Source organism: Zalophus californianus, chromosome 4 (genome assembly GCF_009762305.2).
Source record: "Zalophus californianus isolate mZalCal1 chromosome 4, mZalCal1.pri.v2, whole genome shotgun sequence".
Classification (NCBI taxonomy): Eukaryota; Metazoa; Chordata; class Mammalia; order Carnivora; family Otariidae; genus Zalophus; species Zalophus californianus.
In genome coordinates this window covers 41,807,205-41,833,788 of record NC_045598.1, presented here as the reverse complement: position 1 = coordinate 41,833,788, position 26,584 = coordinate 41,807,205, and the positions used below count along the sequence as shown (strand labels likewise).

General features: G+C 37.1%; 1 protein-coding gene across 2 annotated transcripts in view; it reads right to left on the bottom strand.

Annotated features, from left to right (window-relative positions):
• Positions 1–26,584, bottom strand: part of ZFYVE9 (zinc finger FYVE-type containing 9) — a 184,828-nt gene that overhangs the window by 18,498 nt on the left and 139,746 nt on the right. For both annotated transcript variants that reach the window (XM_027577103.1, XM_027577110.1), the window contains 3 exons: positions 23,102–23,326; positions 21,441–21,523; positions 14,472–14,576 (listed from right to left, as the gene is read on the bottom strand). In XM_027577103.1, the coding sequence (XP_027432904.1) occupies positions 14,472–14,576; positions 21,441–21,523; positions 23,102–23,326 (413 nt within the window). The remainder of the gene's footprint in view (positions 1–14,471; positions 14,577–21,440; positions 21,524–23,101; positions 23,327–26,584) is intronic.

The following is a 26,584-nucleotide window of genomic DNA, read 5'->3' as shown; positions in this document are numbered from 1 at the left end:
GCATTTGCCCCTTTGAAACAGTAACTTTGTATCCTTTGGGTAAATACTTAGTAGTGAAATTGCTGGGTTGTAGGTAGTTTTATTTTCAACCTTTTGAGGAATCTCCATAGTGCTCTCCAGAGTAGCTGCACCAGTATGCATTCCCACCAACAGTGCAAGAGGGTTCCCTTTTCTCCGCATCCTTGCCAACATCTGTTGTTTCCTGTGTTGCTAATTTTAGCCATTCTGACTGGTGTGAGGTGGTATATCTCATTGTAGTTTTGATTTGTATTTCTATGATGAGTGATGTTGAGTATCTTTTCATTTGTCTGTTAGCCATCTGGATGTCTTCTTTGGAAAAATGTATGTTCTTGTCTTCTGCCCATTTCTTAACTGGATTATTTGTTTTTTAGGTGTTGAGTTCGGTAAGTTTTTTTTTTTTTAAGATTTTATTTGACAGAGAGAGACACAGCGAGAGAGGGAACACAAGCAGGGGGAGAGGGAGAGGGAGAAGCAGGCCCCCCGCCAAGCAGGGAGCCCGATGCGGGGCTCGATCCCCGGACCCTGGGATCATGACCTGAGCTGAAGGCAGATGCTTAAGGACTGAGCCACCCAGGTGCCCCGAGTTTGGTAAGTTCTTTATAGATTCTGGACACTAACTCTATCAGATATGTCATTTGCAAACATCTTCTCCCATTCCGAAGGTTGCCTTTTAGTTTTGTTGATTATTTCCTTTGCTGTGCAGAAGCTTTTTATCTTGATGAAGTCCTAATAGTTCATTTTTGCTTTTGTTTCCCTTGCCTCTGGAAACTTAAGAAGCTGCTACGGCCAATGTCAAAGAGGTTGCTGCCTGTGTTCTCCTCTAGGATTTTGATGGTTTCCTGTCTCACATTTAGGTCTTTAATCCATTTTGAATTTATATTTGTGTATGGTGTAAGAAAGTGGTCCAGTTTCATTCTTCTGCATGTTTCTGTCCAGTTTGCACAGCACCATTTGTTGAAGAGATGGTCTTTTTTCCATAGCTAATATAATCTTCAATGGGGAAAAGCTAAGAGCTTTTCCTTTAGGGTCAAGAATAAGACAGGGATATCCACTCTCACCGTTGTTACTTAACATAATACTGGAAGTCTTAGACTCAGCAATCAGACAACAAAAAGAAACAAAAGGCATCCAAATTGGCAAGGAAGAAGTCAAACATCCATTATTTTCAGATGACATGATACTCCATGTAGAAAGCCTGAAAAACTCCACCAAAAAAATTGTTAGAACTGATACATGAATTCAGCAAAGTTGCTATAAAACCAACGTTCAGAAATCTGTTACATTTCTACACACCAATAATGAAGCAGGAGAAATCAAGGAATCGATCCCATGTACAATTGCACCAAAAACCGTAAGATACCTAGGAATAAACCTAACCAAAGAGGTAAAAGATCTGTACTCTGAAAACTATCGAACATTTATGAAAGAAATTGAAGATGACACAAAGAAATGGAAAAGCATTCCATGCTCATGGATTGGAAGAACAAATATTGTTAAAATGTCCATACTACCTAAAGCAATCTATTTAATGCAATCCTTATCAAAATGCCACCAGCATTTTTCACAGAGCTAGAGCAATCCTAAAATGTGTATGGAACCACAAAAGACCCCCTAATAACCAAAGCAATCTTAAAAAAGAAAAGCAAAGCTGGAGGCATCACAATTCTGGACTTCAAGCTCTATTACAAAGCTCTAATCATCAAGATAGTATGGTAATGGCACAAAAACAGACACAGAGATCAATGGAACAGAAAAGAAAACCCAGAAATGGACCCACAACTATATGGTCAACTAATCTTTGACAAAGCAGAAAAGAGTATCTAATGGAAAGAAGTCTCTTCAACAAATGCTTTGTTCTTATCAAATGACTTAAGATAATAATTCTGAACCTAAACTGAAAAAACTCACAGGCCACCATTTTGTATCTAGTAAGCAAATCTGAACTTACATTATCTTGGTGCTGAACTCTGGCTTCTGACTGAAATAGGATAGTGATAATTTGTTTTTTCGTTCCCATTTTTTCCTTCATGCCATCCCATTTGTCCACCTTTCTGATTCAATCCTTTAAATGGCTTTAATCTTTCAAAAATCTAGTTCAAAACTTTTGTTTTACCCCTCTTCCTCTCACATTACAAACTGCAGTACTACAGCGTGAAAAGTACCAGATGAGTGTTCTGATGCCTTTTATATTCCTGTATCAACACACTCAAAACACAATACTGTGAGGTAAAATTCATATACATAAAATTAACCATTTCAAAGTGAACAATTCAGTGGCATCTAATACATTCACAATGGTGTGCAATAATAACCTTTACCTAGTTCCAAAACACTTCCATCACTCCAAAGTAAAAAACCTTCCTCTAACTGGTTTCTTCCCACTCCCCAATCCTAACCACCAATCTGCATTCTGTATGATTTTATTCTGGCTATATCACACAAATGGGACCATATAATACATGACCATTGTGTCTGGCTTCTTTCACTTACATAATGTTCTGGAAGCTCATCTATGGTATAGCATGTATCAGTACTTCACTTCTTTTTATGGCTGAATAATACTCCATGCGATTGTGTGTGTGTGTGTGTGTGTGTGTGTGTACACACATATATACACATACAATATACACCTACATATACATGCATCAATGTTTGTTTATCCATCCATCCATCCATCCATCCATGCACATTTTGGCTATGTTCACCTTTTGACTACTGTGAATAGTGCTACTATAAATGCATGTGTGGACGTACTTATTTGGGTAAATATTTTCAGTTCTTTGGGGTATATACCTGGAGGTGGAATTGCAGGGCCACGCAGTAATTCTACGTCTAACTTTTTGAGGAGTTGCCAAGCTGCTTTTCACAGTGGATGAATCATTTTTTACATTTTCACCAACAACATACAAGGGGCCCAATTTCTCTACATCCTTGCTGACACTTATTTTCTGTTGTGGTTTTATAGCCAGCCTAGTAGGTGTGCAGCAGTGCCTCATTGTGGTTTTGATTTGCATTTCCCTAATGACTAATGATGTTAAGCATCTTTTCATTTGCTTGTTGGCCATCTGAATATCTTCTTTGGAGAAATGTCTATTTAAGTCCTTTGCCCGTTTAAAAAAAAAAAAAAGATTTTATTTAGGAGTGCCTGGGTCACTCAGTCGGTTAAGCAGCTGCCTTCGGCTCAGGTCATGATCCCAGGGTCTTGGGATCGAGCCCTGTGTTGGGCTCCGTGCTCAGTGGGGAACATGTTTCTCTCTCTCCCTTTGCCCCTACCCCCCCACTCAGGCTTTCTCTCACTCTCTCTCTCAAGTATCTCTCAAATATACTTATTTGAGAGAGAGAAAGAAAGCAAGCAGGGGGAGGGGCAGAGGGAGGAGAGGATCTCAAGCAGATTCTGTGCTGAGAGCCCCATGAGCGGCTGGATCCCACAACCCCGAGATCATGACCTGAGCTGAAACCTAGAGTCAGACACTCAACCGACTGAGCCACCCAGGTCCCCCAAGTCCACTGCACATTTTTTAAAAATACACAGTGTTTTATTAGTTTCGGGTGTACAATATAGTGATTCAACAATTCCATATATCACCCAGCGCTCATCACAAGTGCACTCCTTTATCCCCATCACCTATTTAACCTACCTCCCACCCATGTCCCCTCTGGTAACCATCAGTTTGTTCCCTGTTCTCTATAATTAAGAGTCTGTTTCTTCATTTGTTTCTTTCTTTTTCCCCTCCTTTGCTCATCTCTGTGAAGTAGGGGTACAATTTCATTCTTTTACATGTGGAAATCCAGTTGTCCTCACACCATTTGCTGAAGGCTATTCATTCATCATTAAATGGTCTTGGCACCCTTGTCAAAATTAACTGACCATAAATGTATAGATTTATACATTAAGCCAAATAGATTTATTTCTGGATTCTTAAGTCTGTTCCATGCTAGTACCACACTATTTTGATTACTGTAGTCTTGCAGTAAATTTTGAAATTGGGAAGTGCGACTCCTCCAAATTTGTTCTTATAGAAGATTATTTTGGCTTTGGAGGCCCCTGCAATTCCAAAAGAATTTGAGTACTGGCTTCTTCTTTTCGGGGGGGAAAAAAAAAAAAGGCCACTGGAATTTTGACAGGGCTTGCACTGGATCTGTAGATCCACTGTGAATAATACTGACACCTTAACAATACTAAGTCTTCCAATCCATGAACATGAGATGTCTTCCCATTTATTTAGGTTTTCTTCATTTCTTTCAGCAATGTTTTATAGTTTTCTTTTACCTCCTTGGTGAAATTTATTCCTAGATATTATACCAATACAATTCTAAGATATCATCATCTTCTGGCTTTACTTTTTTATATTTATAACTCTTGCAAAGTTAATGTCTTAATATTTTACTATATCACCAGAGGTATCCAAATAATAACTGAATATTCCTCTCACACTGATATTTATCAACCTCATTAATTCAAACCACTTCCATCAGAGTTTTCCAAAGATTACTTTTAGGTAAATTTTCTGCAAACAGGATAAGTCAGTAGGAAGATTCCTATTTAGCAAAGTCAACTAATACACTAATTTAGGTTCTCATTTGCAATTTACATTTGTATCACATGAAGAAACTGATATAATCACATATAATTTTTTTTAAAGTAAACTATCCCCCAAATGGGGCTCAAACACATGATCCTGAGATCAAGAGTCGAATGCTCTACTGACTAAGCCAGTCAGGTGCCCCACATATAGCAATTTTAAAGAATGTTATATCTATCATTTTTTCCAAATCATTAGGGTAAAGTGATTTCTAACTTGGTCTACATTAAGCAGATTAAGAAACAGTCTCAATTCAGACATTCTAAATAAATTAGCTAGCTTCTAAGAAATAATTTCCCCAGATGTCAATTTCAAGCCAAATGAGATAAACAAACTTCAAACTTCATACTAAATGAACACTTTTACCTTTTTTTTTTTTAAGATTTTATTTATTTATTTGACAGATAGAGAGATAGCAAGAGCAGGAGCACAAGCAGGGGGAGTGGGAGAGGGAGAAGCACACTCCCCGCCGAGCAGGGAGCCCGATGTGGGGCTCGATCCCAGGGCCCTGGGATCATGACCTGAGCTGAAGGCAGACGCTTAACGACCGAGCCACCCAGGCGCCCCACTTTTACCTTCTTAAAATCATGCTCATTTACACCAAGAGAAGAGTATCCCAAATATTCAAAAGGCTTTGCTGACCATAAAATAAAGTTACATTTGTCATATGATGATATAATACTCAACTTTCTAGTTGTGCTATTTCTCTGCTCCATTAATTCAAACTCTGTAATATCTCCTCTATCAATCCCTATCTTCCCCAGAGTTCAAGATATAACTACCTCTTTTCTGGACATCATCATAATCTTGTAACTGGTTTTTCTGCAGTTAGTCTCTGTCAGTTCTGAGCCATTCCACACGTTTCTATAACTACCAAAGCACAGTGCTGATCATGTCAATCTTTTCTACCCTGTCCTCTGCTCAAAATAACTAGCTTCCCATGCTCTTACTCCAAACCAACTTTCCTGTCTTGCTTCCCTTCCTACAATATCCTTATTTGCAGGACTACTTCTTGATGTGCTACCATTTCCCATCTCTGAGCTCTTTAGCCTTCCCTTTCATCCCCTGTATCCAAGCATCCGAAAACGCTACCCCCCAAAACAAGGCCTAGTAAAAATACCAATTCTTGCATGTAGCCTTCTTTAATTCTCAGACACCAATGTGACTGCTTCCTTCTTTGAACTGCCATAACACACTGTTTGTACTTCTTATACTGCATCATCAACATTCAGTTTTGAATTATGATTAAGAGCAAGGACACAAGCCAGACTACCTGCATTTCCTGTCTTTGCTACTAACTCTCTGTGTGCCCTTGGGCAACTTACTTGATTTCTCTGCGTCTCAGTTGCCTCCTCTGTAGAGGGGATAATAAAAGTAACTATTTCGTACAGTTATGAGGGTTAAATATTTATAAAGTGCTTAGAACAGCACCAAGAACATACTAAGTACTGATGAAGTGTTTGCAAATAAAATTTGTATGCTTGTTCCTCCACTTTGCTTATAGAATTGTAAAGCAACCTAAAAATCAGTAGCAAGTAATTCAACCAAGTACCTCTTAGGAGATAATGGGATACAGACCCTTCCTAAGTGCTCAAGAATTAGTGAAAATGACATACTGATAAAAGGCAAGGAAACAATTGCTGTGACAACAGTATGTGCAAAATAGCTAACATCTGTGGAGTGTCAACCTCAAGCCAGGAACTGAGCTAAATGCTACCCGGGTCTTACCTCAAAAGGGGGAGATGAACCATGAGAGACTATGGACTCTGAGAAACAAACGGAGGGTTCTAGAGGGGAGGGCGCTAGGGGGATGGGTTAGCCTGGTGATGGGTATTAAGGAGGGCACATTCTGCGTGGAGCACTGGGTGTTATACGCAAACAATGAATCATGGGAACACTACATCAAAAACTAATGATGTAATCTATGGTGATTAACAGAACATAATAAAATAAAATTAAAAAAAAAACTATTTTAACATATCAAGTGAAGCAGTACAGAAGCTTTACCTTCCTGTGTTTCCCACCCCCAGAGTCTAACCATCCACAAAGATAATCCTTAAAAGCCAGTTAAAAGAATACAATTCTAGGAATGATTATGTTAGAGGAATGGGTGAATTTTTTTGGTTCACATACAATTACAGTGTCACATAGATTAGGTACCTAATAAAATAAGTTTTAATGATTTAATTCTATACACATCTATCAAGTGGTTGACAATAACTTTAGGTAGAAAGATACTGCAGAGACATGGAAAATTTATGAAAGCACTGCACCAGAGATACAATGAAGAATGAAAGACACACTCTCTGCCCTCAGGGGACTTAAAATTCAGAGCAGAAGGGGTTTCATACTCATCGGCTATACCAGTCAACAGAAGAAAGAAAGAGTGATACTGTTTGGGGGATGGAGAATTCTAGGAAGGTTTCCTAAAAGGTAAAACATTTGAATTGGCTATGAAATCAGGTGCAAAGGAAGAACACTCTGGATAAAGAGAAAATCATGAGTGAAGGAACAGAAATAGAACTGAGTTGAGTATTAATGGAACACGGAAGAATATTCTTTCCTGGAGATATTCTGGAACAATATAATATCCTTCCCATCAGCTGGAGTTCAACTGTGTCCAGAAGCTAGCACCCCTGTTCAAGTCCTGTGGTACATTTCCTCTAAACCTACTTTGTTGTGGGTTTTTATCATGAGTAGATGTTGTACTTTGTCAAATGCTTTTTCTGCATCTATTGAAGTGATCATATGGTTTTTAACCTTTCTCTTGTTGATGTGATATATCACATTGATTGATTTATGAATATTGAACCACCTCTGCATCCCAGGAATAAATCCTACTTGATCATGGTGAATAATTCTTTTTCTGGTTAATAATTTTTGTAATCTATTGTTGGATTTGCAATTCCTTTCATTTTTTTGAAAAGAGGACTATCAAGCAGATTTTGGGGCCATCTGTTCTTGCTAGTGCTACAATGAACCTTTGAAATTATGCTTTTGTAAGTTCACATTTCTCTGAAGAATATGTGTAGTCTTGAATTAAAATAAACCAAAACTCCTATTTTAGTATCGTAGAGTGGGAAGGAATCTCAAGAGGCCATTCAGCCTAAATTATACTAGATGGGGAATTGTACAGACACATAATTTCACAGACTCTTATATTATATCACAACCAACATAAACTTCTCTATTCCTTGGTACTGAGTAAAGGATTAACAAAACGTTGAGACTTGAGATTTTTGACATTAGGTTAATTCTTTGGCTCTATTCCCACGGTGACCTGATACATTACTTAAAAAAAAAACTGGTATTTTACAATTATATTTAAAATTGACAAAATGTACATATTTAAAATGTATAATCTGATGAATTTTGACATGTGTACACTCCCATAAAAACAGCATTTGAAGTCACTCTCTACTCTGTTCCATTGAGCTATACATATATATTTATAGCAAAATAATAACGTCTTGATTATTCTACCTTTAAAATAAGCCTTAAGATCAGGTAGTGTAAGTCCTTGAATTATGTTCTTTTTCCAAAGCTGTTTTGGCTAGGGGCATCTGAGTGGCTCAGTCAGTTAAGCATTTGCCTTCAGCTCAGGTCATGATCCCAGGGTCCTGGGATCGAGCCCCGCATCAGGCTCCCTGCTCAGCAGGAAGTCTGCTTCTCACTCTTCCTCTGACCCTCCACTACCCCTGCCCCCTCGCTCATGCTCTAGCTCTCAAATAAAATCTTAAAAAAAAAAGTTGTTTTAGCTATTCTAGGTTCCTTGTATGTCCACATAAATTTTAGAGTCAGCATGTCAATTTTTTTTTAAAGATTTTATTTATTTATTTGACAGAGAGAGAGAGAGAGAGAGAGTGCAAGAGAGGGAACACAAGCAGGGGGAGTGGGAGAGGGAGAAGCAGGCTTCCCTCGGAGCAGGGAGCCCAATGCGGGGCTCGATCCCAGGACCCTGGGATCATGACCTGAGCCGAAGGCAGACGCTTAACAACTGAGCCACCCAGGCATCCTCCTTTAACACTTCTTATACAATAGGTCTACTGGTAATAGATTCTTTTAGCTCTTATATTTCTGAAAAGGCATTTTGCTTTTTGAAACATATTTTTACTGGGTATAAGTTGATAGGTTTTTTTTCCAGTAAAGATTCACTGTACTGTCTTGAGGCTTGAATTGTTTTGATAAGCAGTCTGCTATCATTCCTGTAATTGTTCCTCAGCACATAATGCGGATTTTTTTTCTCTAGTTGCTTTTAAGATTCTTTAGCTCTGGTGTTAAGCAGTTTGATTAAGATAATTATAATGTTCCTTAATGTAGTTCTCATGTTTTCTGCAACTGGAATTCATTGAGCTTCCTGAATATATGGGTTTAATACTAATTTATAAAATTTCTCATCACTGGGTTTTCAAATATTTGTTGTTTACTCACCTCTTCTCTCCTATGAGGACTTCAATTATAGTGCTAGGTCAACTAACATCTCCCACAGTTCAATCATGTGCTGTTCATTTAATCTTTTTTTAAACGATTTTATTTATTCATAAATAAATAAAGACAGAGAGAGAGGCAGAGGGAGAAGCAGGCTCCCCGCTGAGCAGGGAGCCCAATGCCGGACTTGATCCCAGGACCCTGGGATCATGACCTGAGCCAAAGGCAGACGCTTAACCATGTGAGCCACCCAGGTGCTCATGTTTATTTAATTTTTAAGTCTTTTCTCTTTGTGTCTCATTTTGGATAGTTTCTATTGCTATGTTTTTAAGTTTACTAATTTCTTCTTCAGCAGTGTCTAATCTACCATTAATTTCATCCAGCATATTTTTCATTTCACTGTCATTTTCATTTCTTGAAGTCTGATTTGGGTCTTTTTGATATTTTTCATGTCTGTCCTTAACATGCTTGTGCCTTGATCCTATTCAGCCTTTCTCTTAAGCTTGATAGGTAGGATCAGGGCAGCCTGAACTTGTAGATAACTTGGTTCAGCAGGAATAATCTGCCCCTAGTTCACTCTAGTTGGTAAGAATACAAACTATGCCTGGCCCTGTGGGAATTGTTTTACATGTATCTTTCCAGTGCTTTTCTCACATACATACACTGATTAGTAGTCAGCTGAAGATACAGTGGGACCCTCCTGTATATCTCCATAGTTCTTTTATTTCCAGTAATCTGGTTTGCAAATTCTAGCCATCATGACCTCCCTACATTCTCAACTCTCTCTTGAACCCAGGGAGACCTCTAGGTTCAGTATGGGTTTCCCTTACCTGCACTATGGCCTGGAAACACCAGACAGTAAAGTAGGGCAATCACAGAGCTCAACTTCTCTGCCCCACTGCCATTTTTCTTTCTTTTTTAACTTATTTTGTTTTGAAGTTTAGCTATTTAAAGTGGACCTGTGTGTGAATGTGCCAGAACTGCTATAACAATGTATCACAAAGTGGATGGCTTAAACAACAGAAATTTATGGTCTCACAGTTCTGGAGGCTGAAAGTCCAAAATCAAGATGTTGGCAGAACTGGCTCCATTTGAGGGCTATAAAAGAAGGATTTGTTCTGGGCTTCTCTCCTTGACTTGTAGGTGGTCATCTTCTCCTTATGTCTCCCTACATCTTCTTCCCTTTGGGGAAGAAGATGCGTCCAAATTTCCCCTTCTTATAAGGACATCAGTTATACTGGATTAGGGCTCATTCTAATGGCTTCATTTAATTTGATTACCTCTGTAAAGGCCCTAAAGTTAGCCCTAAAGTCATATTGATAACTGTTAAAATGATGTCTATAAAAATCAGTTTAGTATAGTGGCCAGGAGTAAGGACATTGGAACCAGACTTGCCTGGGTTTGATTATTATAAATTGTTATAACTAAACACATGTTAGTTAATACAATGATCAAAGTAATCTCATCATTGTAACATGAGTAGGATTACCTAAACCAACAGAGAACCTGAGTGGCCTTGATGAAGGAGATTAGAGAATTTATATACAAAGACTACTTTATTTATTAAATTTTCTATGCTGTCAGAAGTACTGTCTTCTAGCTTTCTCAGCTTAAAATCTTTCCTTAGTGGCCCCCTCTCTCCACAGTTTACATACAGCTGCCAAAACTCAGGTTTCTAAAGCTCACTTTAAGTCACTTCTCTGCTTCCGAACCTACACAATCTATTTACAGATGATCATATTAAAGTCTAGATTCCTTTGCCTGACTTCTGAAGGCCTTTGAAAGCCCAGCAGTCTCCCTGTACAACTCCACTGTCTACTTTAGCCTCTTCTTCACTGGGCAGGTTGTTGTCTTCTATCCTCCTTTCAAAACAAGTCCATTCCTGGTGCTTTCCTGCCTTTTTTTCTGCAGGCCATCTATCACCCTTTTCACTTGTTATTTTACACCCTCTCTTTCTAGTGCCTAAACATCATTCACTGTCCATTTCAAATCTTTTATTAATTTACACTTTAAGACATTTACATGAACACTTACAAACCTGTCCTACATGGGAACATGCTGCTCGGGCTGGTAGGATTCAGGATCAACAGGAAATGAAGGAACATTCCTGACTGCTCCATTTACTGGAGCTCTCCTTTCTCTGAACTTTTAGCAAACTTACATAAGTGTCAGCACTTGTTTTCACATTGTTTTATCTATACTAGTTCTGTTTCATGTCTTCATTCAATAGATATTTCTTGTGCAATTACTCTTAACTAGGCCGTCTGCTAATGATACAGTGGTAAACAAGACAGACATAGTTCCTCATTGAAATAAGTCTGAAGAAGGAATTACAAATATAATGAGCATTACATACACAGTATGTGTAGAATTCTAGAGATGTTCATAACAGGGAGAGTCACCCCAGTTGGGAGGTAACTAAAAGCTTATCTATCATCTAAGCTGACACCTGAAAAATGAGTGAGAGTTAGGCAGGTAATGAACAGGGAAAGTGTGCATCAATAAGGAAACAGCTTGTGCAAAGGCTTTAGAGCAAAAGAGAACACAGTCTAGAAAATAAGGAAGACTATGGGTATCAATAAAGAAAAGTAAATAAAAGGAAAAATGGAATATTATCATGAGTAAATAATATATAAGAAATTACTTTTTTTCAACTACAAGGTGAAGAATTATTACCAATACAATTCAGATGTCCAAGACTGAGAGAGAAACACTGAACTGAATTGAAATAAACAAACATAAAATATGATTTGAAATAAAAACTGAATTAGAAGGGAAGTCAGTCTGCTAAATCAAATAAGAAAAATTAGTAATATATAGTTGGTAAATTTTATTGAAAATGAAATGCAATAAACAAGAAGAAGTACAGTTACTGTTTTTGAAAAAATATATCTGAACCTGCACAACCATAAACCTAGGAGGCAGATAAAGACAGGTAATATAAATGGCAGTTGTTGCCATAAATGTCCTAGGTCAGTACTGAAATAACTATGGAGGCCTCATAGCTCTTTACTTTTATAAACAGATCCAATTCCCAAGCACCATCTTGCAAACACCAAGGATAGCAATGTGTATTACCTGCCTGAAGAGGACATCTGATTATCTTACTTCAGGACAAAAAGCTCCCAGAAAGCAAGCATCAAGTTCTTAACTCATCTTCGTATTTCATATCACAGAATATATTTAATAAATGTGGAATAAAAAACAGAAGTTCAAATTTGAGAAATAAAACGTGTTTTCAAAGCATATCTCTTTTAAGACTATTTAGGGCACAAATTATACAAAAATCAGTTCATTTTAAAGATTTGGCGCTACCTAGTCTAGTCTATTACTATTTGATATTCCAAGGTAGGACTATCTATCTAATAGATAAAAACTGCTAATTGTATCACAAAAAAAATAAAGCACACGTTCTAGCTACTATTTTCTATAGTCCTGAAAAAAGCCATTGCATTGAAAGCCATGGGTAAAAGCTTTCTTCACATAGGTCATTCTCATAAAATTCATTCTCCTGAGTTTATAAATCCAGTAAGACATTTACATGATTCTAAGTGAAAGTACAAAATGTTTGAGTGTACAAATAAATGATGAATAAGTGGCTGAATGAAGGGGGAAAAAAAGGAAGAAAAAAATGAAAAAAAGAGAGGGAAGGAGGCAATTTACTTTATACCAAGAAATAGTGGAAGGAGAAATTGGGGACTTACCATCCTTTTAATAAAATAACAAATTTTGGGACGCCTGGGTGGCTCAGTCAGTTAAGCATCTGCTTTCAGCTCAGGTCATGATCCCAGGGTCCTGAGATGGAGTCCCGCATTGGGCTCCTTGCTCAGTGGGGAGCCTTCTTCTCCCTCTCCCTCTGCCTGCCACTCCCTCTGGTTGTGTGCGTGTGCAAACATGCGCGTTCGCGTGCTCTCTCTCTCAAATAAATTAAATCTTTAAAGATAATAAAATAACAAATTTTAACCATAATTATATCAAATTAAGTTTCAAAATAAGATTTTTCTTTTAAACCATATGATTACTGTTAGACATTTTACAACTAATTTTAAGAAACTTGAATTTAAGAAAGACTTTTTTCTTGACATTTGCAACGATGTGGATGGAACTAGAGGGTGTTGTAGTAAGCGAAATAAATCAATCAGAGAAAGACTATTATTATATGATCTCACTGATACGGGGAATTTAAGAAACAAAACAGAGGATCATAGGGGAAGAGAGGGAAAAAATAAAACAAGACTAAATCAGAGAGGGAGACAAACAATAAGAGACTTAACCTTAGCAAATAAACTGAGGGTTGCTGGCGGGGAGGGGGTTAGGGGGGATCGGGTAACTGGGTGAGGGACATTAAGGAGAGCACATGATGTAATAAGCAATGGGTATTATATAAGACTGATGAATCACTGAACTCTACACTTCTGAAACTAATAATACATTATATGTTAATTGAATTTAAATTTAAAAAAAAGAAAAAAGAATTACTGACCTTCCCCTAAATCTGCATTTTAATAGGTTCAAAACCTGCAACTAAAACCACTCTGATCAACTAAAGAATCCTAAGCAGCCACCGAAGAGAAATGCAGAAAGCTGAGAATTCCCAGGACAAAATGGGTGGAGGATTTTAGCTCCAAATTCCTTGCTTCTAACAACATTTTTTTTAACAATATAGTATTTTTATGAAAAAAAAAAAAGAAAGACTTCACATGGCACATAGGCAAAGAGCACTGTTTACATAATTCTGTAATTGTGTACAGAATGCAAAATTTCATTATAGTTATAAAATACAGCTTAATCCAAAATGCAACCATTTATTTGCTTTTGAAACCTTACTTAAAATTCATTTCAGGAGTTAATGCTTAAATGTTAAGTATTGTCAAAAATAATATATACTTACAAGAAGAGGGAAAAATGAAAAGATCCCACCACTAGTGTTACAGATACACAGTTAATTTTATACCTTAATCGAAATGCAAATCTATCACTGATTATCATGGTATCAAAAGTACAGTCAAGGGCGCCTGGATGGCTCAGTTGGTTAAGCGACTGCCTTCGGCTCAGGTCATGATCCTGGAGTCCCGGAATCGTGTCCCGCATCGGGCTCCCTGCTCAGCAGGGAGTCTGCTTCTCCCTCTGACCCTCTTCCCTCTCATGCTTCCTATCTCGCATTCTCTCTCTCAAATAAATAAATAAAATCTTTAAAAAAAAAAAAGTACAGTCAATGACACAACTAATTACTAAATAAATCACAAACCTAACATTTTGATTTTCTGTCATGAAATGCCTCATCACTGATCTAAGTCATATAGTATTCTGAACTGACTTCACTGTCAAATAAAAAATGAAATTTGTATATATATACTATTTATTTATATATAATCATGTATTTTTCATTTTTACTTGTGTATTTAACAATGAAAAGTATGCCTTCATGGTAAATCTTACCTCATTGTATCTGTTGCTGGGAATTTTGATACTGGTTTTCCGAACTTCCATATCAATCACCAAACCTTGAACTACTGGCAATGTATACTGGTAATTTCTGAAGTCCTGGGAAAAAGCAGATTGAAGTAGAATAAAGAATTCATCAATGGCAGGATTTGATTTATAGTCATAAAAGCAGCACAAATGGAAAGAATGTAAAAATTAAAATATCCCATTAATTTAAATAATAAGGAAATGTATAATGAAAACCCTAATGTGTATATTCTAGCTCTCTAATTAGACTGTAAATTCTCATAAGGAAGTAGACCTAACAGTCTCATATACACCTTATATACAATAGTAAACAAATATTTGAATGCTTATTACTCTGCTTTATCACCACTTAACATTTTTTGTATTTGTTAACTATCTCCTCCCTCTAAAGTAAGGTCCAAAGAGGATAGGGACTACCCTACTAAAGAGGGTAGGTACTCTCACTTGTTTCCTTCTTGTTATATCCCAAATGCCTGGAACAGCCTAGGCACTCAATGAATACTTGTAGGGTAAAACACATACACATGCACACACACCACATCCAGTGTGGCTGAAGCAAAGTGAGCAAGACTCGTAGGAGTTCTGGTCAAAGTGACAGCACAAAGCTAGATTTCACAGAGTTTTGTAGGCCACCCTAAGGACCTTTGCCTTTACTGTGAGAAGGTTTTTGACCTACTTTAACAGATTTCTGTAAAGAATAGCCGGAAAGGGAACAAGGATAGAAGAAAGGAGATCAGATAAACATATAAAAATAATTTAGGCAAGAGACAGTGATAACTTGGGCCAAAGTGTTAACAGTTCAAAAGGTGGTGAGAAGTTATCAGATTCTAGATATATTTTGAAGAGGTAACTGATAATATATGTCACTGGATTGAATGTGGAAAAAAAGAGAATCAAAGATGATTCTGAATTATATGGACTGGGCAATTATAAGACTGTATTGCCATTTACTGAGAGGCAGAACATGATGGGAAGGGGAAAGTGGCAAGTCAGAAGTCTGCAGAAGAACCAAGAAAGAAAGGTGTCCTAGAAGCTAAGAAAAGAAAATGTATAGATACTGGTAAGCTGTTGGATGGAACGATGTGAAAATTGTCTTCTGACTGCTTCTATTAACTCAGGGAAATTGGGGCTGAGTCATCAGCTGAAAGTGAGAAAAGAGGCACTGGAAATTTGAGAAAACATGAGAATAGGAATGTGTTAAGGATCAGGAAAGATTGCCAGGTAAGTCTGAGAGCCTCTTTAATGGTACTGGTCATGCATCTAAAGTGAGACCAGTGAATAGGCTACTCTTTTTGTCTTCATCCACATTCAGGCTTGGATAAAGTTACCAATAAAGGAAGAAGTAGATCCATACAGGTATGGTCAATTTACCTTTTTTTTTTAAGATTTTATTTATTTATTTTAGAGAGAGAAAGAGTGTGAGTGGGGGGGAGAATCTCTGCATGGAGCCCCATGAGAGGCTTGATCTTAGGACCCTGAGATCATGACCTGAGCTGAAACCAAGAGTCAGTTGCAGGACGCCTGGGTGGCTCAGTCCGTTAAGCGTCTGCCTTCGGCTCAGGTCATGATCCCAGGGTCCTGGCATCGAGCCCTGCATCAGGCTCTCTGCTCAGTGGGGAGCCTGCTTCTCCCTCTGCCTGCTGCTTCCCCTGCTTGTGTGCTCTCTCTCTTTTTCTTTCTCTGATAAATAAAATCTTTAAAAAAAAAAAAAAAGTCAGTTGCTTTGACTGAGCCACCCAGGTGCCCCAACTGACTTTTGTTAAGGGTGTAAAGGCAAGTAAATAAAGAAAGGATAGTCTTTTCAACAAATGGTACTGGAACAATTGGACATACGAATGGGAAAAAAAAAAAGAGTTTCTAACAATGCCTCAATCATAAACAAAAATTAACTAAAAATGGACCATAGACCTAAATATAAAACATAAAAATAAAACTATAAGCCTTCTACAAAGAAACATGGGAGAAAATATTTATGATGTCATTCTAGTCAGTAAGTTCTTAGATATCATATAAAAAGCATGCTCCATAAAAAAATTAAGACATTGAACATTAGGGGTGCCGGGGTGGCTCAGTCGGTTAAGAGTCTGCCTTTGGCTCAGGTCATGACCCTGGGGTCCTGGGATGGAGCCCGGAGTCAGGCTCCCTGCTCAGCGGGGAGCCTGCTTCTCCCTCTCCCCCTGCTTTTGCACTCTCTCTCTCCCTCTCAAATAAATAAATTAAATCTTTAAAAGAAAGAATTGAACTTTAACAAAGTTAAAAACTTCTGTTCTGTGAAAGACACTGTTAAGAGAATAAAAAGATAAAGCACAGACTGGGAGAAAATATAACAAATGATACAGATCTGGACTTATATTCAGAATACATGAAAAACTCTCAAAACAACAAAATAATGATATTTTTTAAATGGGCAAAAATCCAAAGATTCACTAAAAAGATATAAAGAGGGTAAATTAGCACATGAAAAAAAATGCTCTGAATCATTCATCATAAAAAGCATACAAATTAAAATCACAAAAATTAAGACCACTAAACTCCTACTGGAATGGCAAAAATTAAAAACAAAAAAAGAGAAATAACAAGTGCTGGCAAAAAAAAAAAGAATTCTTGTATATTCCTTGTGAATGCAAACTACTAGAGGCATGTTGGAAAAGAGTTTCACAGTTCTTTATAACACTAAATGCACAATATGGCTCAACTATCCTATTCCAGCTATTTACCCAAGAGAAAGGAAAACTAATGTTCACTCAAAATTTCATACATGAATGTTTATAGCAGCTTTATTCATAGTTACCAAAAATGAGAAACAACCCACAGATCCATCAACAGGTAAATGGATAAACTGTGGTTCATACATACAGCTGAACACTACAAAGCAATAAAGATGAATGGACTATGGATATTGAACAAAATAGGTCTCTGTTAATCACTCTTTGGCCAGTCTAATTTATAGGGCCTCAGCCAAAGAACCAAAGATAAGTAGAGGAAAAAGATTATTTCCTCTCCAACAACATACATAACAACACAGATGAATTTCAAATGCATTATGGTAAGTAAAAGCCAGACTGAAAAGGCTATGTACTGTATAATTCCAATTATAGGACAGTCTAGAAAAGCTAAAACTATAGGGATAGAGAATCAATGGGGTGCACTAGCAAATTTTCTGGAGTGACAGAACTGTTCTACATCTTAATTGCAACAGTGGTGGTAACATAATTCTTTACATTTGTCAAAACTCTTAGAAGTATACTCCACGAAAGGTGAATTTTACTGTATATAAATAAAAATGAATTTTTTTTAAGAAAGGTAAATTTAACTAGGGTTTACATTTTGCTGAGCCAACACAACAGAGGGTAAGAGAGAGAGAGAAACTAGAATTATGTCCAAAAAAAAAAGTGATTTTAATGATGAAACCATGGAATCTTAAGATAGGGAGAGATAAAAGCAAGGGGAATGAGAGACAGTGGAAAAGTGTTAGAATCAATATGACTGTAGGTCCTAGTTAGCTAGAGACAGAGAAGGGGGTAAAGGGGTTTAAAACAAGTCTCCTTCAAATGTGCCACTTTGAACTGAAGACAAGTGAGATTCAAGAGAAACTTTTGCCCTCGTCTAAACTACCTAGAAGAATCTAAATTGAGGGGCTTTCTCAGAATTAGAGTTATTACCAGAGATAAATTCTATCTGAGTGACCCATCTGTATGGTAGGGCAAACATCTAAGTACCAAACATGTGCTCTTATTCTTATTGCCTTGTGAACTGCCCTCCTCCCTTTGGAAGCCCCAGGTCCCTATCCCATTCCTTAGCTGAGGATGGCATATATAATTCATTTTACCTTTCTGTCTTTGAACCCCTCATGTATGTGAGGTTCTCATATATACAAAGTTAAATTTAATTTTCTCCTGTTAATCTGTTTCATGTCAATTTAATTCTTAGACCAGCTGGAAGTATCTTTGAAAGACAGAGAAAAAATTTTCCTCCCTAACAGTGGTGATGGAGAGCAAGATACTTCAGTAGATAATCCACTAAAAGTTTGTATAAGTGAACTGATATAGGCCATAAAACTAGATTACTAGTTTTTGCTAGTTTATGCTACTAGATTATAGGATAAATATCTCCTTTTCATTCTAAAGCAGATTATAATCAGTAAGAAAAATTACCTTGTCAAAGGTATGACAAGGCACATGATATCAGGGGGGCTGGAGACTGAGTTCAATCACATGGCCAATGACTCAATCAATCACACCTAGGTAAGGAAAGTCCAATAAAAACTCAGGACACAAAAGTTCAGGTGCTTACTCTGTGCATATTATATATCAATGTATTAGCAGAGTGACATGTCCCAGAGGACACAGAAGCTTCTTGTGTGGGATCCTCCCAGAACTTGTACTATGTGTCTCTTCTTTTGACTGGCCCTAATTTGTATTTCCTTTACTATAATAAAACTGTAATCACAAGTATAGTATACTTTGCTGAGGTCCGTGAATCATTCCAGGGAATTATCAAAACTGAGAGGGCAGTGGGAATGCTAACATTTGTATCCAGTTAGTCAGATGTATGGGTAGCCTGGGAACCCCTAAACTTGAAGCTGGTTTCTGAAGTAGCAACAGTCTTGTAAAGAAATGTGCCTTTAGGGGTGCCTGGGTGGCTCAGTCCTTAAGCATCTGCCTTCGGCTCAGGTCATGATCCCAGGGTCCTGGGATCGAGCCCCGCATCAGGCTCCCTGCTCTGAGGGAAGCCTACTTCTCCCTCCCCCACTCCCCCTGCTTGTGTTCCCTCTCTTGCTGTGTCTCTCTCTGCCAAATAAATAAAAATCTTGAAAAAAAAAATATTTATAGGAATACAAAAATATCCAGCACCCAGAAAGGAAAAATATTTGGCATCCAATAAAAAATTTAAAAATACCAAGCATGCTTGAAGCAGGAAAATACAGCTCAAAGTAAGGGGGTAGTTAATCAATGGAAACTGAACTAGAACTGATAGAGGTGTTAGAATTACCAAACAAGGACATTCTAATAGTTACTATGATCATATTCCAGATGTTCAAAAATTTAAGTACAGGCATACAGGATCTAGAAAAAGACTTAAGTCAAACTTCTAGAGATGAAAATTATAATGAGATCACCCCCCCAAAAAAGATGGAACTGGCAGCTTTAACAATACAAAATAAAAGATTACTGAACTTGAAGACACAACAATAAAAAACATCCAAAATGAAATATAGAGGGAAAAAAAAGACTGAAAAAGAAAAAAAAAAAAGGAGCATTAGTGAGCTGTGAAACAATTTCAAGTAGCCTAATATGTCTGTAACATTAGAGTCCCTAAAGGAGAGGAAGAGGTAGACAGAAAATGTTATTTGATGAAAACTATAAAATCACAAAACTAAGAAGCTCAACAAACCCCAAGCACAACAAACACACACACAAAAAACATATAAAGGCACATAATCATATTGCTCAAAACTGGTGATAAAAAGAAACACCTTAAAGCAAACAGAGAAGGAAAAAACATTACGTAGAGAGGAACAAAGAGGGAAAATAGACCCCTCGTCGGAAACAATGCAAACCAGAAGACAGTACAGCAATTATTATTCATCTTTAAAATACTCAAAGAATAAAACTGCCAACCTAGAATTCTACATCCAGCAAAAATATCTTTCAAATATGAAGGTAAAATAAAGATGTTGTTAGAAATAAAAATGCCAAACAAGTTTCTCACCAGAAGACCCAAACGACAAGAAATGTTATAGGAAATCTTTCAGGCAGAAGGAAAATGACACTAGATGGAAATATAGATTTACACAAAGGAATGAATATCACTGAAAATGTCAACAACATAGGTAAAGCTACAAGAGTTTTTCTTATTATTTAAACCTCATTAAAACATAATTGAAACTATAACAACAACTGCATGACAGACCGAGGAAATAAATCCATTCCCCAAAAAGCAACTAAAAAGCTGGTAAACAGTTTTTAAAAAACAATCATTACGATGCTCTGGAATTAGACCAAAGGCATACAACACACTGAGATGTGTTTATTCATGAAAGCTACTAACTTCAAGCAAGCACAGTAGAGCTGAGTCTGTGATCTTGCTTGGGGCTGCACCCTAGCCCTCTCAGGTAGTTCAAGGTAGTTTGTGAAAACAATAAGCTCTGCTACATGAAGGATCTTACTTGATTTGGAGTGGTATAAGCTACAGTGGTAATCTCAGTAGCTAGTGAAAATGGAGGGCCAGCAGCTCAGTTAGCTTGAGGTTGTTAGCCTGTTTGGGGTAAGTAACAAGCAGGCAAACTAGACAGATATTTAACAAAGGTTCTGGGAGCTGAGAAAGCCATAGCGAGCTTCATAAACTCTCCAAATACCCAGGACTGAAGTTAGTCTGTGCACATGTACAGCAAAGACCTTAGTGGGCCCAAGTCAACCAATATCCTTAGTCAACAGAGTCAGAGCCTGTGCATGTGCAAAGGCACATGGGAAAGCCTGGGGAAAGGAAAAGAATAAAGTTTGAATCCTAACCTGTACACAAATCCAACAGAAAAGAATGAATACCTTACTCGCTTGAAGTATTCGAATAAATCTCTGAGCAATCCTGGGCTAAGCTATACAGACAAAGGGGACACTGATATGACGGTACGCTTAAAATAAAAACAAGACAGAATGCTAGGTGCTTTAATTACACATTACCTCTAGTCCTCACAATAATCCTGCAAAGTCACTTAGATAGTAAGTGTATAATGAAGGGCTGAAATCCTGTACTATTTCCACTCCAAAGCTCCATATACTTTCCAAAGAATATGTATGTTGTTCTTTTCCTACAGCATAAAATCTTCACCTGCCTGAAGCAGCAGGGGTATGGCTACTAACAAAAAATGAAATCCCTCTCTTCCTTCTCCTGTACAAACCCCAGTAAGAAAGAAGAAAATAAAAATCTCCAACTTACTGCAAGAAGATTCATGATGGTATGCCCCGTCTCTCCAAACAATGGCTTCCGAAATCTGACACTGAAGAGTGGGCAGGGATAAACTATGGAAATGAGAAGTAATGAGACTAAGTTTAACAGCTTCATATTTTGGTAAAAGGGAAACACCACGGTTCATAAAATTTTCAAAATATAACTGTAATAGCTGTTTTAGATCATGTGAAATTTAGAGGTCAAAAGTATTTAGCATGGTAGCATCAAAGACAAATTCTGAGCCTTCTACAAACCATACCAGAGTAAGTCTTTTGATGACCAGAATAAGCCTTTTGATGCAGCTGTCTTAAAAATGAACTACAAAGTCTCAGGAAGCACTCTTCTTCAAACTGGATTAATATGATCCGGGAAACAAATCTCTCCTAATTCTTCTGTGTTCACTCTTATATACCTCCCAACCAGGGTCCTCCTTAGAATAGCCAAACATGAGGCGGCCTATTCCCTGGCTTACTCCTTGAACTTTATGGGATGAACTGCCTGTACAAGACAGGAAGATATATAGGTTGTTTCCTCTGCATACAATCCTTTCCTTTCCCTACTTAACATTTAGCTGATTCATATGCCTCTTTCACAATTCAGTCCAAAAGCAAATTGGTCCAAGAAATGTTTCTTATTCAACTCCTTCATTCTTGGTGAAGTTAGAGTCCATCTTGGAACTCCAAAAGAACTTTGTTAACTTTGAACATGTGTTTTAACACAATTACTCCTGTAATCATAATTTCTGTATTTCAAAGGTTACTAAGAGCCTATAACCATGTCTTAGCTATTTCTGAATTCCCAGGATTTGTTACAAATGGTAGGCCTTTATTAAATTCTTACTGAACGAATGAATAAGTGAAAGAATGAAGCTGACTTGGTGAAAACATATACTATTTTATGGTTCATAAAATAGTTTTTCATTATTTCATTTGACCCTCTTAACAATCTTACAAAATGTAAAAGGCAAGTATTATTTTTTCCAGTTCAAAAGAAACTGATTGAATGGCTTGCCCAAAGGTACAGAACTAGGAAGTCATGGAGTTAAGAACCTTGCTCAAATGGTTCGATTCCTAGACCATGGCAATTCTGATCAGGTGAATATATAGTTTAAAATAAAGCTTGCATTTAAGGCTTATTGTCTTAAAAAAAACAACAAAAACAAAAACAAAACTCACAACTTAGTTGTGCTGCTTCCACCATGGGCAAGGAAGCTATTCTATTGCTCACTTTACCAACTCAAAGTGATCTCTACACCACTAGTTTACAGTATCTATTATGTTATGCAAGATATAATTTGTCATAACTATTTTCCAACAAAATAGCAAAAAAATGTTCACTACAGATACTGTAAAAAGTTACTTGTTAAATTCCAATACATTTTTCTGAAGATGAACTTTTATTTATCAATGAACTATAAAACTAGTAAGTTTACAAGGTACTGAATAATCACTAACTTCCTAATTTGAGATTTTTAGTACTTACCATTAAAGCTAAAATAAGTAAAGACAATGGGCAAATTTAGCTTAGCTAGTTCAAAAGACTTCTGCTGGATTATATCACTGGTGGGGAGGGGGTCTGAGTATATCAGGCCTTTATTTAGCCATCACGTCTTGGTCATATAGCATAGAAGAAGCTATTTTACTACTTACGTCGATATTCAGCTCCAAGTCTCAACATCAGCCGGATGGGAAACACTTTAGCCCAAGGAGTTTCCCATTTCTGGATGAGAATCCCAAACAAGTAAGGTGGGGTTGGGAGTACTAGGTCTTGCAGTGACTGGTAGGTAGACGTCACATATAAGAATCCACCATGTTCTTTACTGCCAAGGAAACTCTGACTGAAGAAGGAATGTCCCAAGTTGCCCACAACATTTCCTAAAACAAAAAGTTCATTAATTATTCTCTATCAATAAATCAATCATATTCTTAGTAATCATACTTAACATTGGGCCAGACACGGCCGAACACTAACTCCCAAACTTTCACTATGAAAGACATGTTTATGAAGTTGTTTTTTAAAATAAAGGTATTTATTAAATGAAAATTTGTTTTCCAATTTTATCAGGGCCTCTGGTGAGCCTGAAATAGCTTGTATTATTACACTGTAGAAGTCTACCTAGTTAAAAACCAAAAATGTTGATGCCTTCCTTAGATTGGACAGCTCTACTGTATGAATTACTTTAGAGGTCTCAGGGTAAGAATTACTGCCTCAAAAGTCATGAAAAAATGTTACTACTAGGTACCTGCTCTCGCAGAGCTTACAATCTCATTCGGTGAATAAAGTCAACTCATGAACATAATGAATTAAGACAATAAGTACAGTTATGTATGAGACAGTGAGGTTAGAAAATTTACAGAGAAGGTAGTATTATAGGATTTATGTTTGTAGTTGTGGGTGAGACAAATATGAAACATAACGTAGGGTTTATTTAAATTCATATTAGTTTTTCTCTTTTAGCTGCGAAAGCTCTTGACTAAGCACTTTCTAATTCAAAATTTTTTAAATGAAACAGTGACAAATCAGCCTTTCATTAAGAAGACATTTTCCTCAGTTCAGAATTACAAAAGAAGAAGAGCTGTCCCATAATGGTAGATAGGTTCCCTAGACATGTGTAAGCTTCCTCCGATATTTCTCAAAGAAATAACAGCAAATGCAGAAATCCTCATCAGCAAACTTAATGCTTACTTTCCTGGAAAACTAGAGTCTGTTCACAGAACAGCTCAGTGATGGGTCACAGATTCTTTGAGTGAAGTAGGAAGCTATGTTGATAGTAGGGTCCACAAGTGAAGGGAACAATTCCCCACAAAACTCAGAGAAGCTCTGTGGCTGAGAGCCATGTTCACCTGAACATTATGATCTGCCAAATACATTTGGGGCAGTCCTCTTGCCTCAGGATTAATCAAATCTGGCTACACATCTGAACTGCTGGGCCAGATCTATAAAAACAAAAAAAAGTCCCCATATCCAGGAAGCAGTATGGTATTTTGGGGGGAAAAAAATCACAGATTGTAGAGTCACAGAGGTATGGGTTTGAATACTAGTTCAATCACTATTATGTGATTTGGGGGCAAGTTATTTGACTTCTGCAAGCTTCAATATCTGTATAAAATAGGGGGAAATTATAAATTTCAGACCTGCTGTGAAGAATAAATGTGAATTTATGCAAAATGCCTAACAGCACATGGCACACAATGTGTTCTCAAAAACTTGCAACTATTATTGTTATAATGTATATATACATATAATGATCAGCCAAATATTATAGGATTTTCTTTGCTTTATCAAAGATTTTAGAGTAAGGTTTGTATAAATTTTCATCTTTTAACCTGGGGGAGGAGAAGAATGGGAGGTAAAAGAGATGAAAGATATTTTTTCCATCCATAATGGAGATTATACAATATTCCTCTAAAGTTCTAGTGAGAGCATAATGTTTATGGGGTTTTTTTAAAAGATTTTATTTATTTATTTGACAGAGAGCACAAGCAGGGGGAGAGGCAAGCAGAGGGAGAAACAGGCTCCCAGCTGAGCAAGGAACCCAACGCAGGACCAATCCCAGGACCCTGGGATCATGACCCGAGCCAAAGGCAGACGCTCAACCGACTGAGCCACCCAAGCGCCCCAATGTTTATGTTTCATAAGACTGCCCTAGTGCATACAACTCAAAGGTGAAAACAATGTTGGCTTGGTACTCAAGGCAATCATTCCTTATCCCTTTGGGGATTTCCCTATTAGAGACTGGATTATGTATGGATAATCTATTACTGGTTATTTTTCCACAGATAGCCTTTTGCTTCTACCACGTAACATCCTCCTCCTCCCTGTCTCAATCACACTCAGATTCCACACTATGCCCCTTTATATTATAAAATATGTTATCCTGTAAGCATCTACTTTCTTTAAAAAAAATTTTTTAAGGTAAATCTCTATCAATCCTAGTGAGTGATTTAGTACAGACTGTTATGTACCATCTCATCTACAACCAAGTAGCATTCCACAGGTGTAGATACTAGCAAAAATAAAACACTGGGTGTGAAAATTTGACAAACTTTCACTGAAAATTTAATCTGGGGCTCTTGAACTCATAAAGTCTGCTATATATTTGTTTATACAGGTACTTCTTTATGGGAACATTTGATACAATGAATCCACTGAATTAATTCTATATGCCCCAAGACCATTACAGAATCCATATAAATAAAATAGATACTGATTCTTGCTTCTGAGCTTAAATGACCTGGCAAGTATGTCAAAAGTTTTGTATCAATAGCTTACAAAGCAATTTTACATGACCTTGATCAGATAATCATCAGATCAGTGCTGCTAGGTTAACAGAGCAGGCATCATTTCCCTGAATTTTGGGATTTTTACTTTACAGGTGGAGAAATTGAAGGTTAGGAGTAGAGGTGAAGTGACTCTCAAAAGACACAGGTAAAATAAGCAGCAAAATAAGATCTAGAAAGCAGATCTTTCAATCTCCTAGTCTTTCCATATATCATACTGTCTTTAAAATATATACGTATATATAATAGTTTGCAATTTTCCATCTTAAATTTGGAATTTTAACTTTGTTCTTCAAAGCACTTATAGCCATCTTTAAATTCAATTCAAATACAACTTAAGGGGCGCCTGGGTGGCTCAGTCATTGGGCGTCTGCCTTCAGCTCAGGTCGTGATCCCAACGTCCTGGGATCCAGCCCCACGTTGGGCTCCCCGCTCCACGGGAGGCCTGCTTCTCCCTCTCCCACTCCCCCTGCTTGTGTTCCCTCTCTTGCTGTGTCTCTGTCAAATAAATAAATAAAATCTTTAAAAAAAAAACAAATACAACTTAGTATCTATGCAACAACAGCTTCCTTTTGTTTCAAATCATGTTTATCCCCACAACTAACTCAAATGGAACAATTCCCAAATGGTTCAAGAAATATTAATATTCATGAATATTAACATATAACTAAACCTCAAACTATCAAAAGAATTTAGATAGTCACTTGTTCTTTATAATACAGTAAACTGCAGTTAAGCATGAGTACGTCATAAAAGGTCATTTCCTCAGTTTAGAGCATCTGTGAGATTTACCATTAACTTCAAAAAGTTTAAGAGGCAGTTTACAGCTTTTTTAAAACATGGGATTTAGAG